Below are 15011 nucleotides of genomic sequence, written 5' to 3' on the forward strand. Positions count from 1 at the left end.
CGTTTTGCACCGAAAAGAGTATTTGGTGATATGACAGAAAATTGATACCGTTCACCCGGAATCCGGGAATGCTCCCCCTATTCTCCCCGATGCGACGCTCCCTTCTGAATTCGATCGTTCAATTTTTTCGTTATTTGAAGCGCCGTGGCGCAATTGCGTATTACTCCAGCCCGGCCCCAACGTCGAGTGAGTGTGTGCTTCCTGGAAGGGTCGTACCACGGTGGGATTCGCTATTTTATGTTTCATTGCTCCGCCCCCCCCCCCCCCTCTGGAAACTCGTTGAATCTTAAGTTTTGATCCTTATACTTGATCGGGGTTTGCAAGACGATCGATTTGGTGGTTCGATGTGATTTTCCATCGATTCGTTTCCTTTTTAATGCTTTGGACGATTGAATGACGGAACGAGAAACCAGAGCGTCATTTGGGCTGGCCTCTGGCGGCTTCTTGATATCGGGTTCGGTTGCATTCCGTCCCACCTCCGGGAGGTTGTGTCGAGGCAGCCCTTGTAAGCCGACACCACGGTACGTTTTCAAGGAAGTCGGAAATGCAACGAGTACTGGTGTTGCTCCTGCTGCATTTGGTTGCATTGAAACGAACGTTCGTGAATGGGGTTTAAAACGTTCTTGAAGCTGGAATGTGCATGCTTTGTGTGGGAGAGGATGCAAAATTGTTTAATTATATAAAATGTATCGATTCAAAGCTGGTGGTGATGCCTTTACCCACTCTAAATACAATGTACCCAGTGGGTACAGCAGTCTCCGTTTCAGGTTGCGTGTGAGAGATCAATCAATGTCCATGTCACTCCTCCAGGGGAGAAACCAGGAAAAGGATACATTGCCGGGCGCACGACGGGGTCTTTTAAGATCGTACCAATAAGGACGAGGACAACGAGATGCACCGAGACACACACACAAACACGCACAACCCACGGAGATGCCTTGTCGTGTGTGGTTCTTTCCTTGACCAATTCCACCACCAAGCCCATGCCAGACGCCTTCCAGTTTCGGTTCTCTGTGTATGTTCGAATCCATTTATTTATATCTGTATGCCACTCTGCATTGGCCCCTAGGTGCTGTTTCTGTAAAACCAGTTTCAATGTTATTTGTCGCTTTTGAATCTTAGCCTGTCTCTCTCTCTTTTTCTCTACCTCTCTTCTCCTCTCTCTCTCTCTCTCTCTCTCTCTCTCTCTCTCTGTCCATCTCTCTCCATATCTCCTTCCTTCCCTCACTTTTTGTCTCTTGTTTTGCGCGGACGTGTCTGGGATGTTTGAAGAATTCCCTGTACGACGACGCATTAGACACCGTTTCAACGGCAGGCCAGCAAATTTTGGGACCGACGCTCAATCATTGAAATAAATACGCACTTTACAATTAACCACAGTTTTGCAGGCCATTACATGAACAGCTACCAGTATGTGTGTGCGTGTGCGCCATGAAGTGGGTTCGGTAGCTTAAATTAAGTAAATTATTGATGTATACTGTACACTGTTCTTGGTCCGCAACGACGCGGGCGGTCATCAATTTTCGTGTTAAGCCGCCTTTTCCCACCTCCATCACACTTCCTCCACCTTCTGAAGTTGAAGACGAACTTCATTAGCCACTCGGGCCATTAGCAGTTAACTGGAAAGGTTACTTCGTTCGTTCATTCGTTTGTTCGCGCTTCCCTGTAACACAAGAACTTGCGGCTCTAGTGCGTTGAGTGCGTAAGCGCACATGTCACACATCTGATTGGTGGTGGACAAATTTTGTTCGCCCCAGCACAGCAGCCTCTTGTGTCAGATCATGTGTGGTAGAGCTCCCTCATTCATGCATGCGTGCCGCCGCCTTATTCTGTTCTCGTCGTCGATTTCCATCAATTCCAAAGCGATCGACCAGCAATCGAGATCGGTAAACAAACGATTTTCGAACGCCACTTCATTGAACTAACAAGCTCCGGTGGTTGGTTGGCTGTGAACATGTTACGGACCGTCGCTAGGCGACCTATTTCGTTTCGGTACCGGGCGATGATGCAAAACAGGCAGAGTGAGACAGAGACAGAGAGAGAGAGAGAGCAGCGAGATGAATGAAAGTGCGAGTGAAAACCGAAAGTGGTTCCAATCTAGAACGTTTAGACCGGGTTGCGGGTTGCTGCTGGTGCCGGAACGGTTAAACCCGCGTACGCACTCGGCGTTCCGTCGTGAGTGCGTACGCGCGCGTGTGCGTTAGATCAGAATACGGCCAGAAGATGCATACGGCTCAAAACACGTTAATAAAACAGCTGGCAGAGTTTTTTTTTAATGATTTAGGGACTTATGGGTGGGCTTAGGAGCGCGAGTAAGACATTAAAATATAATTAAAAAATAATTTAGATAAATAATTCCAACAAAGGTTGGACAAATGGTCACTTACCACAGTACGTCGCTAGGTACTGATTTCGGACGCCTTTTGCAACCATTGTTGCTGCTGTGCTCGACGCCAAGTGGAAGGAAATTACAAAACACACACACACAAACACACCCGTTTATCACTCGTTGAACAACGTTCGAAGTACTTGACACTTCAATTATAAGCCTTAAATTGAGCGACAAAGGAACTATCGACACTCTACACTGCTTCACATTCCGGAACCTTGTTCCGGATCAAATGCAGACAACTGGCAGCTCTCCAACAAAAACTCCTTTTCTTGGGAGGATAATTTTCAGCTAGTACTGCTGGGGGTTTTCCAAATCCAGCTTGAGTAGTTTCAACCCCAAATAACAAAAAAAAAAAACACTTTCACTACTCACAGCCACACACTCGAACACTCTTTGAGGGGTTGACACCAATTTGCCAACGTAGTTTATTTTTTATTTTTCGCCAAAACTTTTTCTGTCCGCTATTTTCGGTTTGCCACCATCAAACCGATGCACCGAGCTGGCTGGCTGGCTGGCAGCCGTTTTCTACATCACCTTAACCTGCCGGTGCCCTTTTGGTGGTTTCGGTTTCGTAGAAAACGAGGACGAGGTTGCCACGTATGAGTGTGTGTTACTGGTTGCAAGCGTTCAAAATTATGCAACAACACACTGGTGCAACGCGAACCGTTGTTGCACGCACATACAAGATTCTTCAGCTGCGCTCACGCACGTGACGCCTGGTGGTCGACTTTTCAGGGTTGGTTCTTGGAGTTGCTTATCGTCCGAGCACCACCCCCAAAACTGCTTCCTCTTGGTGGCCAAATTTCACTTTCACTTTCACTTTTGGGCTTGCTGGGTTGAACAGTGATAGACGGTTTCTCTAAATTTCAAACAGTGAACCAACCCCCCTTTCAGTCGCACAATTGTGCGTGCGTCGTGCGTATTTGACGACTTTTCAGAGACGAGTGCGCCAACACACACACTCGGGAGCGTTCGTCACCTTTGGTCTCCGAGTTTGAAAACGAGACTGAAGGTGCCGACGGTACCGGACTCGGTTCCAAATCAGACGGAGGCGACGTACTGCTGTTGCGTTTGCTCACCGCGTTGGAACCGCGCGTGAGCCGGCCTTTTTCTGTGTTATGTGAGAGGGCGTCGTGAGAGCGAAACCGAACCGACCGACTCGACCGAACCGACGTGCGTGCTGCTTACTCACGATCGAGCCGTGGGCGAGAAGCCGTAACGCATACGTGCGTAGCCGCTTGCCGAGGAGGACGATTGCACGCACCGCACGGTACGGCACGCAATGCAGTTCCGATTGCACTGAGGGGGTGACCCCAGGGGGTGAACAGAAAAGATAAACAAAGAATTAATCATTCACTGTGTGCGTGTGTGTCTCTCTCTCTGAATTTTGTGCGTCGCTCAATCGATCGTGCTGAGTGTTTGCCGGTATAACACTCCCGGAAAACTACAGTAACGTTCACGCAAACGGCATTAAACTTTAGTTTCTTCCTACACTGCTTACTGGAGCACTTAAACCGCGTAATTGGAACGAACCCCGAACTCTTGCGCTGAATGATGATCGCGATCGTGGCCGCTCGAAGGACGGATGCCGACTGCGATCGTACGCGACCGTGCAGGGACAGATGTAGCCAAACCGCAGCCGCACTACCACCACCACCACCACCGCTCATTACCCACACGACCCGTTCCCGTCGCGCCTCGGAATGGGTGCTGGAGTGATACTACGACCAACGACTGCTGCCGCTGATAATCTTGCTCCTCTCGACGGCCGCTAATGAAGATGATGTGTGGTATTTTTTAACATTATTTACCTCCTCCCTCATTTTCCCGTATCGCTTGTTCCTCTTTGCATGTGTGTGCGTATGGTTGTGAGAACATGAGGAGGTTGTTTTTTGTTTACGTTTTGCTGCCACACTATCTGCTCCTCTCGTGGGCTCGAGGATCTTTGCGGCCGGACTGCAACGATGTTTGGACGTTTTGTTTTCTGTTTCTCGGTCACTGTTGTTAGCAGAGCAAGTGTAAAAGGCAACAATCGCGCAACTGTTGATCATGAACACGCGCAAGAACTTGTGGCGTTTGTGTCGGTGTGCGTACACTGCTTGATTACTCTTTTCTGCTCTTTTTCGTAGTTGCTAATGATCAGCTAAGTCCCACTGCTGCACCAACCGCGAAGCTTATGGAGGCCGATTAGAGGCTGCCGAGCACATGGTTGTTGGGTGGGTTTGGTGCTGGTTATAAGAACACCTTTCAATGCACGGTTTCCCTTTCTCTAACACACACTCACACTCTCACGCTTCTCTTGGTTTCCCACTTGCACTTTCCCGTCGATTCTGTGCGTTTCACTCTGCGAACTTTGCACGCACAGGGCATAGGGTTGTGTGGATCGCGGAACCGCACGCGCAAGCGGGAGCTATATCCGCACCGTTTCTCTATCGTTTGTGGACTAAAAAAACCTTCTCCCAGCGAGTGTGACTGAGTACTACTACACGCAGCCGGCCACCGCCGCCGTCTGGCTGTGGCGCTCCAAGTACACGCGGCCGCAATTGCGCGCTTTGCTCTCGCGTATTCTCAGTGCGTTTTTTCAGTCTTCTCGCGTATACACGCAACGCGCACATATACGCAAGCGAAGTACGGCAAAGGCGGCGGCTTTGGAGCGTTGGAATCGGTTGCGAGAGCGCCGCGAGAACTGAAGAGAACGCTGGCAAGGTTCCGCTGCACCCCCTCGGGTTGCGCGGCCATACGGAGTCACTCACGTTGTCGCTGGGGTATGTTTGCGCATGGAAAAGGGTGCCAAGAGAGAAAGAGATAGATAGAGATAGAGAGAAAAGGAGATAAAGAGAGATGGATATAGAGAGTTACATAGGATAGGGAGGAGGAGAGAGGATTGAGGAGGGAAGTTTGGATACTAGAGTAAAATAGGAGAAGTGAGGTGCGAGACTCTATCCAGCATCTAGCATGTTGAAAAGATAATGGGGAAGTTCGGTGGAAGTCCGGTGGAAGGGTCGTGCGTGTCGTCGTGCTGTGACGTCATCGAGCGGGCTGCGTTCTGCTGCGCTGGGGTATGTCTGTGCGGGAATGATGGAATTAGGAAACGAAAAAGAGGACAACAATACAGTAAAACGTAGGTTTATAACAAATCTAGATATTGGGTGTTGGTTGGGTGCGTATGATAGCACTTTCCGTTTCTCGCACGCACTCGGCGACGGCCAGACGTGGACAAGTGCAAACGAAAACGGGAAGCAGATTGTTGTCAATTTGTCGTTGGAAAACTAATGGGCTTAGGGGCACAAAGAGTTACATGCTTGTGCGATGTATTTCAATGTAGGTTTTCAATTTAACAATCATTAAAATCGTACTATGTCGGAGTGGTAATGCGGTAATTTATTTATTATTGCCTTCTAATTAGAGACTTTGTAATAAGATAATCACGTTGGTCATTTAAGTTTATTGGCACTTATGTTACAAACTTAATAGAAAAGTGCCTTTTTCATGAACCTTTAAATGGGTTCGTTTGCGTTTGAAATTTGTTTCTATCTCTAAAATAATATGAAGATTAAGTCACGTTGCTGTTCCTACGTAGCTTTAACGAAGTATTTTTGTTATGGGGTATCTGACATTGTTCATAATTTAAACCGTTTAACTGAACTGAACTAAAAATATGTCCACGATGATTTATGAACAATAAACAAGAAACAGGAAGAAATGATGCTATAAGACATCCATATTGTTTGATGTTACATTGTTAGTTCCTTAAAAACAAGGCTTTGATTCTGGATTGAAGGACGCATTAATGTTTCCCCTGTTTCTGGTTGTTACATCTCATTCGCATCAAACGAACGCTGTTGCGCAGCGGAAGCCAATTTAAGTTTTGCTCCTTTTTTGAAAACACAAAAACACTCCACAATCAGAGCGGTACTTCCTTTGCTCAACACCGGGTAGTTCTTTTTTAAACGCGGTTTAATAACGTTCAAAATACAGCCAATCGTTTTTCCACTGATTTGTGCTATCGGTCGTAATAATCTATTAACGAGCTGGGTAGTTTTGCTTTATTTTGTTGTCCGTATCACCGCAGCGGAATGTCTATTGCTACAACACAAAAAAAGATGCTTTTCCTCAAAAAGAGCATTGGCTGGTCTTACGAAATTTCAAATCAGTGCTATACACTTGCTTATGTATTCTGCGGGTCAGCATGCATAATCAGTATAAGTATTGTATCGGTTTTGGTCGTTTTGCGTAGCTGGCAGATGCCGATAAGTTAGCTGGACGTTGCTATGGCCTAATTCGGAGCAGTTGCAATCAATGCAATCTGGTAGAGCACGTTCCGCTTCATTAGTCGTTGCTCCGAAATAATGAGTTAAAAAAGGAAAACTGGTCCTAATTAAAGGCTGTATTATGTAGCTGCAGAGTTCTATTTTCTCCTGCATCCTGTATGCATTCGTCAAAAAGGTCAAACGAAACGCTTTTATGTTGATTCAGTGGCCTTATTTATTTATAATCAATGATGGACAATGTATGCAAATGCTGTCATCCATTAATGGGTAGGTCGGCCTATCCGGTAGTACGATCTGCTCCTTATTTTAATCACGACTAGCTTTCCATTGCTATTATTAATATACCCTGCGCTATACAATGATGCAGATGTGTTTCTAACAGTTAACATAAGTCATCGGAAACATCACTTCCACAACCTAATCAATTGATGCCTTTTTTTTGGCGCATTTCATACATGTTTGCTCGTTTGGACGTTAACACACGGCTGTCACGGCTCGTCTGGAGGCAAAATTTGTGTGGCTTATCAATTCAATCAACGGGCAATTAGAATATCGTTAGAAAATCGAAACCAAATCGCAATATTGTGTGCGCCGAAAGCGAAACACCCAGTTTCCTCTCATTCTAATTTTCAACGACCGCATTCAACATGGGGCGGTGGGCGTTCCATTCCGATCAATCTAATGATCGATGATGTACATATCAACTCACAAACACATACAACACATGCTGTCGAATGCATCGGTTGCAAGCGCGTTCGCGCAGCTGTTCACGTATTTCCCATATAACATAAAAATGTTTGCTTCGCAACTGCCATATGGGCATCAACCTTAACATCTCCCGCTCCCCTTTGCTCCGGGTTTGGTAGGGTGCGGTTTCTATTTGGTTGATTTGGTACGCCGTCTGAACATCGGTTAGCGGTAACAATCTAAAATAGAATGCACTTGCAGTAGACGTTTGTTGCAGCAGACTGGCGGCGTCCGGTGGTGAGTTTCGGGTAGGACGATCGTCTCTCGCTGGGGAGGAAGATAACGGGGTAGTCCGGCGACCTAATGTCAGCGAATCGGGGCTTCAATAAAAGAACCATTTGGTCGCCTCGGAGAACCGTGGGTGGGGGGAGTGGGAGAGTTGAGGGGATGATGCCGTGGTGCAACATTTTAACTCAACCCCAACCAATTGCCAATCGTATCCGACTCGACAGACAGCCGCAGCCGCACTAATAATCATCAATAAAATTTTGCAAACTCTGTTCCCTTTTGATGCCGTTTACACGCATATGGTGGCAACTAATATGATATTAGAAGCAGAAAAGGAACGCCACTGTAATATCAATAAATTTAGTGATAAGATCGTATACAGTCGTACTATGTTGCGAGAAGCATACATTGAAAAGTATATCGAATTGCAACAGGCAAATTTATCCGCTGCGCCTTTTGTCTTTGTCTTTTCCGTTTTAGTTATTTATAACGTCTGGACGCACTGTTGGCAGTCTGCCAAAACTGGGACACTGAATCGATACCGTCCCTCCTATCCACTTACCTTCAGTATGCGTTGATCTAAATTACATCTTGCCGTCTCACTCGCTCCAACTGCTGCACGCGCACATACAGTCACCAATACAGCAACAAAAACCGTAGTCCATTTGACTAGACAACACTAATTGCAGCATTGCAGCCCAGATCGTACGCACATTCCGTTACCGTTTGCTAGTGCCGCTAGTGCTATCACATCACTCTTTCATCTACGGTGCAACTATTACCCGAAGGAGGGATAAGAACTATCAGTACTTTCACTTATAGACAGCGAGACCAATGTTTACGTTTGCATTGTGCAGAGATTGTTTTTGTTGCCAGCAGCCGACAACTGGTAAACGACTTTCTTTCACAGTTTGACAGTTCGTGAGTGCACGTCGAATGAGCAGAATGAGTGTTCTCATGCAAAAAAAAAACAACACTAAGGGAGTGTTCTAACTGTGAGTGCGTTAGAAATGCATAGTACATTTTTGTGTTAGTTTATCGTTTTACTATCGAATATGTGGTACTTCATAAAGAGAAACGATTGTTCATAACATATGTAATTTGTTGAATTATTAATAAAAAAAGTGTTTAAAAATTCTTTCTCACCGAACTCAATTTGGAACGAAGCAAATGAGTTACTTCTAAGGCATGCGCATTTCAACACCCCATCTGACCGTCGCGTGCCCTCGCACGTTTGAACCGCTCATTTGAACCGCTGCACGGGGAAGGTCGAAAAAGAAAAAGCACCAGCAACAAAATTTCGTTTGAACTGCATTTACTCCTCTGTTAACGTCCAATATTACCATTTTTTTTTTTGCAAGAGTGACCCGCTTGTGGTATGGCTCCGGTCGTCAATATCGCCAGGTCATCGCCGGTTTGGCCTCGTTTCGATGTACTGCAGTGGTACGGTCGTTCTTCTACATCCGTACGTTGACTCATGCCAACACTTACTGCCGCACACAATAACGGGACTGAACGGTGTGCAAAAAAGCATGGGCCCACACCATTTCTCATCTCGTTTGTACTGAAATGTAATGATTTTTGTTTTGTTTTTGATCCAAAAAAGATGGTTACGGAAAAAGTGTTGTAGACAGCAGCGAAAGCTCCATGACGTTGCGCAAGACGCGTAGTTGACGATGTTCGCTTTTGAAATCGCGCCCTAAGATAGGAGACCTTCTTTTCAAACGGGAACTGATGGAGGCGGATGGTCCTTCATCTCCGAAGGCGTTGTTTGGTTTGAGTGCAAAATTATGTCAATGTGAAAATGAACGGTACATTGAGAATCGTGTCACGTATTTATCACGATCAAATGTTGTCCTAGCGCCCTGTCGAGACTTCGCTAGATAATTTTGAGATGCAAGCATTGCGCGTGCTGGATGTCTATGGAAAGGACTTAACGAAGAGAAACAGTACAGCTTGTTGCTAACATTGTTGAATATATAAGGGTCGATCGCAAAGAAAAAAAAATGCGTTACAAGTAGATTGTAACTTAGCATGGCGTTAGGTTTCAATAAAATGCTAACCACTAGAGCAGACAGGAGGTAATATTATTGAAATGTTTAAAGATATTCTGGAACACAACATTTTTACAGACACATCAATAACGGGCTTTTAGGTACTTTCCTGTCACGTGGCCACGAGGCAAAAGAAATGAGCATTGTATTACAATATCCGTTACAAATAGATACGGTTTTAGGGATGTGTTTGTTGGAATAGAAATTGTACATTCATCTCACGTTCTCGTAAACGATTATGGGCTTTAACGAAATTAAGTACTCATTACCGCACAGTTAATCGTTGTAAGCAGTATCTGCTTTGTAGACATGGAATACTTTTTTCGGTTGTTGCTTCCAGGCGGAAGGTTGGAGAATCCCTTCAAATGGTAATGAACGGAAGGCAACCGCCATTTGACCTTGTGTACTGTGGGAATAAAATTAAGCTTTTTATATGTGGTTATCGTCTGTCAGAGGATTGTTTTTATAGTAGATTTGTATTTTTCAGAAAATGATTTCACGTGAATGTTTATTTTGTGTCGTTTACTTCTCCATAATGCGTTCTATTTCATGGAAGGTTTTACCCTTAGTTTCCGGCATTGCCAACAACACAAACAACATGCCCAGGAGGGAACAGATTGCAAAGAATAGCAACAACCCATACATGCCAAAAACAATACTGAGTGTTGAAAAGTACTGCAAGAGAAAGCGGAAAAGTTGATGTTGAAAACTAATTCTACCAAGAAATATCAAAATCCTTTTATACCTTCAGCGCAATAAATGCAAACGTCCAGTTCGTCACCATGCATAAGGTGGTTGCGAATCCTTTGATCTGTAAAGTAATCAAAGGTTGTTTTGAAAACCGCAAAGCAAGCAATAGAATTGAACAGTCGTTCATAGATCATACCTTTTGTGGCATGATTTCCGCCAGCACAACGAACGGCATCGTTCCGACGCCTATTGTGCCAATGAAAACGATTACGGAGAAGCAAACCAAAGGCAGCCAGCTGAACGACGTTAGATCGTACCCAAGCTCCTGGCCGTAGCAGTACGACGCAAAGACACTCTGTCCGAGTGTCAACCCAAAGGACGAGATGAGTAGCAGGATCTGGCCCAGTTTTTGGGGTTTCACAGAATGAAAGAATAATAAGAGAGGATTGCATTTGAAGACGTAGTCCCGTTGCTCCAGAATTTGGAGCTTGGTGCTGGGAGTTCCGTGTTGGAAGAGCACATACCTTTCGACCTATACGGTCCACTAGCAGCGTGCAGACGTAGCACCCGATGAGCTGAATCAACCCGACCACAATGACCGACAGGCTGGGCGATAGATTCAGCACCGAGCCAGACTCGGCAAATACCGACTGGGCATAGTTCATCATGTAGAAGCAACCGCAGAACTGATTCAGCGCCATCAGTGTCAGGCAGATTAGCAAGCCAAGCTGTGCATGGCGGCTCGCTAGAAAATGAATGCAAAAATGGAAAGAAAACCCCGCCCGTTTTAATATCCGTTTTGGTGAAAAAAGGCACAGAAAAGGATATTGGGAATTTTAACTGAAATCGCTCCACGATAGCACGGTTGCGTCCTTGGCGTGTACGCTCTGTAGCAGTTGAAGCTCACGGACGTACTCATCCTCCCCGATAGTGTCCTTTTCCGACCGGATGCCACGGAAGAAGCGCAATGAGCGTTCGGCAGCCTGGAACGATGGGGCGTTACAAAAAAAACTCGATTAAGGAAGTCTTCTAGAGTAAAGCGGAGGAGAATTGATAAGCTTACCGCAAGCTTTTGCACCTTGGCTAAATGGGACGGAGTTTCGGGCAGGAAACAGAAGGTTGCGAGAAAAAACACTGGAACGCTGACGGAGACCCACGGGATGGTGTAATAATGCAGCAGTGCACCGGCAAGATATGCAAACTCCACGCCCAAACAACACGAAAGGATGAGCAACGAGGACAGCGTACCTCGGTGACTGTTGGAAAGAAAAGAGAGAAAAAAAACAATACAGGCGGTCCCCGAGATACACGGTACCTCTTATACGCAGATTCGGAGATACGCGGATTTCTAAATTTAACAGTTCTTTGAACAAATTGAATTGATTTCGCACATCTAAAACCACCCTCTACTTGCAAAATTACACTAAGATTAGTGATGTTTTGGCTGGCAATTGGACTTACGCGGAAATTCGAGGTACGCGATATTTTGCGGCCGTTTTCGGTCCCCATTAACCGTGTATCTCGGAGCCCGCTTGTATTTCAATGTTATCGGTTGTAACGAACGTATTTGAATTTGTCCTTACCTTGTGCAGGCTATTTCGGACACGTAGAGTGGGGTTACGACAAACTCAATACCACCCGCCAGCCCACCGAGAAAGCGAGCTCCCATCAGATAGCCGGGATGATTGGCCACGATGACCAGCACCCAGCACACGACCAACGGCAGTCCCGCTATCCAAGCCGTGCACTTGCGTCCGAGCCGGTCCACAATCGCACCACCGACGAGCGTACCGACAATCCCACCCAGACAGAGGGCGCCACCGATCCAGGACGCTTGCTGCAGCGTAATGGCTCCCGACTCTAGCAGCCTCTCATCACCGGCGGATGTCTGCAGCGTGGGCAGAGCGGACGAGGACCAGCCACTGATCATGCCATAGCTAACACCGAGTAGATTCACTGACCAGGAAGTAAAGAAATTAAGGAAGAACCAGCGGCACGATAAGTCTACGGACGCACTTTGTGTGGTGAGTAAATAACTGCTGGACACAGTTGCTTTCACTTATCACGGGCTTTAAATTACAGTGTGCTGAGGCGACCGTCGCCTAGCAACGGTATCATTTTGGTAAACAATTATGCTGGAAAAGCTGTCTTATTGTTGGTTGGGCGCACAAAAACGTACTTGCGGGCGTGTGGCAGCACCAAATAATTAAAATGCACATCAGTTTCGAATCTCGGGTCGAAAATCAAACTGCTTCAATCAACTGCAAGCTTCAACTTTGGAACTCTACAAGATGCACACAAAAGCAACAGTGCGTGATTATGCCTGCTTCCGGTGTGTGTGTGTGTGTGTGTGTGTGTGTGTGTGTGTGTGTGTGTGTGTGTGTGTGTAGTTGGATCCATGTGCATGGCACAAACTAGAGACAGCTTGCAACACAGATTGGTACTGTTTGTGTGCTTTATGCAACTCCGGGTTCACTTTCGAGATCTGCATCACCGATATTAAACGGAGCTTAAGTAGGCTAAAACCCGGTTTTCGTGAGCTCGTCAACACTCCAAATCGGTGCGATTTTCCCTCGCTGGTGATGCTTTTTGAAAGTAGTTGTGGCGGTTTTTGACGTTTCGAGCAAGGGTTTTTGCAAGGGATGGCCGCCAAAAAGCTCGCCTTGCCCTGCGGGAAGCAAATTGGTTTATTTATACCTTCTTTCCAACAGCCCGAGCCCCGAGCGAATGTGTGTGCGTTTTTTTAAAGTTCACTTAAACTAGGTAAAGAACAGGGTCGAAACATCCGAATCCAGATCTGCCGTTTGTTAAAAGCATATCTTTAATGGAATCTTTTGGCGTTGCACAAAACACTCAAAATCATAGTGTTTGGAGTGAAGTAAGCTTTCGGTTATGTTGCCTTTTTGTTAGATTTAGAAGGAAAAAAGCAATTTCAATTAAGTATGGCAGAAAGGAATAATTTCTTACAACACGTTGAATGCGTTTTCCACATGCATGTGAAAGGTGGGAAATTTATCGCTCACTAAACATGCACGCAGACACCATCAGCTTCCGAAAATGTGCCGATTTCAATTCATACCCTTGTCCCAAAACATGAGTATTACACAGCCCATTAAATCACAAATTGTTCCTGTCACACCAGGCACACTAACGAACCTAAAACGGTGGCCATATACTGCCGCAGCACACCCACACGGCTCATCGTGGTGCGGTAGTTTGTCACGCGGAGGTAATGAACCTGCCCTGGTTGGTCTCACTGTTCTGCTCTGTCGTCCTGGTGCGCTCGCGGGCTACTACACCCGCGTCGTCGATGAAGCTTTGGAGTTAGGCTGCCAGCCCGTCTTGCCGAGCACTGGCAGTCTATCTGTGGCGGTGTTTACTCTGATAAACAGCTGGCCGCAGGGCCCGAGTTGTTCACTCTGCTTACGCGCGGCCCGTGTGGCCAGTTTACACTGTCTTTGGGTTTTGATTTATGCACCGTCCGGCAACGACCGGACAGCATCAGCCATCCGTCAGGGCTTTGTGCCTTTAGCAGGGGGTTTGGGGTGCCTAACGATTTCGGCAAGTGTGTGTTCATCATTTGTTGTTCTATGCGGGGTTGTGTGTTCGTGTCTCTTTGTGGCAGTGATGAGGGAGAGGTGTGCTGGATTTTGAATCCGGTAAACGCATCGGGATGTTCTGTTTTAGGAAGTTTGTGCGTAATACTTCACCAACAGGAAAGGAAAATTGGGATAGTATGTTGACGTTCGCAAAGCCGCTTAGTTGCTGTACATTATTGATGAACGTTTTGGAAATCTGAATTTCACTCAAAGAGCTTTTGATTGTTGTTTGATTGTTTCTGTGCATTGTCTTCGGATGAATTAGTATTAGTAATAAACACTTAAGTTGATGGTAAAATTTGTCAGTTGTAATTTACTATATTAAAATGGGCTACTTTTTATGAAACGGCAAACAAAAATAATTTCCAAATAAACTAAAAGCAGCGAGTTACCCTGTGGCAGTGACTTCGCCGTGGCATATGCCGCCATCTAGCGTCTGATAGCTAAAGCGCGTATATTTGAATAGCTCCGCTATCGCCTGTTCTTTGTGATTAAATCGGTCGAATTTTGTTGTGTTTTTGCATGTGTTGATAGTGATACACCATAAACAATTATAATTACACTTCTTGCATCAATAACAATAAGTTTAAAATTATTTAAAAAACGCACCATATCTCATGCAATGTGGAACAGTTTTTCTGCTAACTGGTTGGACGTCAACGCTCCGAAAAGGAAACATCATTGGGAAATACCATTCCAAAATAGTAAATTTACTGATCTAGTTAAAACTACACCATCATTGTGCATACGATCAGCCACCTAACTACGAAGATGGTTTAATGCCAAATACTTAATTACCGCGGCAATGGATCCTTCACAGATGTGGTAAAATCTCGGACACAGTTTCCGAGGCACCGGCCACGAACATAGGATCCAATCAACGGGGTGTGAAAGACAAGAGTACAGATGTGGTCAAATCTCGGACACAGTTTCCGAGGCACCGGCCACGAACATAGGATCCAATCAACGGGGTGTGAAAGACAAGAGTACGCGCGTGCACTCCTGAGCCGGGCAGTCCGTTTTCTATCAG

At 45.9% G+C, this 15011-nt stretch overlaps 2 protein-coding genes across 4 annotated transcripts in view; both read right to left on the minus strand.

Moving 5' to 3' along the window:
- Positions 1-8527, minus strand: part of LOC120904956 — a 30915-nt gene extending 22388 nt beyond the window's left edge. The window contains exons 1-2 of the mRNA XM_040315496.1: positions 8201-8527; positions 2388-5457 (exon numbers count right to left, since the gene is read on the minus strand). Coding sequence (XP_040171430.1) covers positions 2388-2433 — 46 coding nt within the window. The 5' untranslated portion in view covers positions 2434-5457; positions 8201-8527. The remainder of the gene's footprint in view (positions 1-2387; positions 5458-8200) is intronic.
- Positions 8528-8936: 409 nt separating this feature from the next.
- LOC120903048 (facilitated trehalose transporter Tret1-like) lies at positions 8937-13754 on the minus strand. 3 transcript variants are annotated; one of them, XM_040312241.1, is made up of 8 exons: positions 13539-13754; positions 11966-12338; positions 11446-11638; positions 11298-11365; positions 10907-11127; positions 10579-10779; positions 10438-10503; positions 8937-10367 (listed from the first exon to the last, which is right to left on the minus strand). In XM_040312241.1, the coding sequence occupies exons 1-8, from the start codon at positions 13582-13584 to the stop codon at positions 10258-10260; spliced, it is 1278 nt and encodes a 425-aa protein (XP_040168175.1). In that variant the 5' UTR covers positions 13585-13754; the 3' UTR covers positions 8937-10257. The 3 variants fall into 3 exon arrangements, with proteins under 3 accessions (XP_040168175.1, XP_040168173.1, XP_040168174.1); XM_040312239.1 differs by having other exon boundaries at positions 11224-11365; positions 13539-13753; XM_040312240.1 differs by lacking the exon at positions 13539-13754 and adding an exon at positions 13350-13505 and having other exon boundaries at positions 11224-11365.
- Between the last annotated feature and the right edge of the window lie 1257 nt (positions 13755-15011).

Source organism: Anopheles arabiensis, chromosome 3 (assembly GCF_016920715.1).
Source record: "Anopheles arabiensis isolate DONGOLA chromosome 3, AaraD3, whole genome shotgun sequence".
NCBI lineage: Eukaryota > Metazoa > Arthropoda > Insecta > Diptera > Culicidae > Anopheles > Anopheles arabiensis.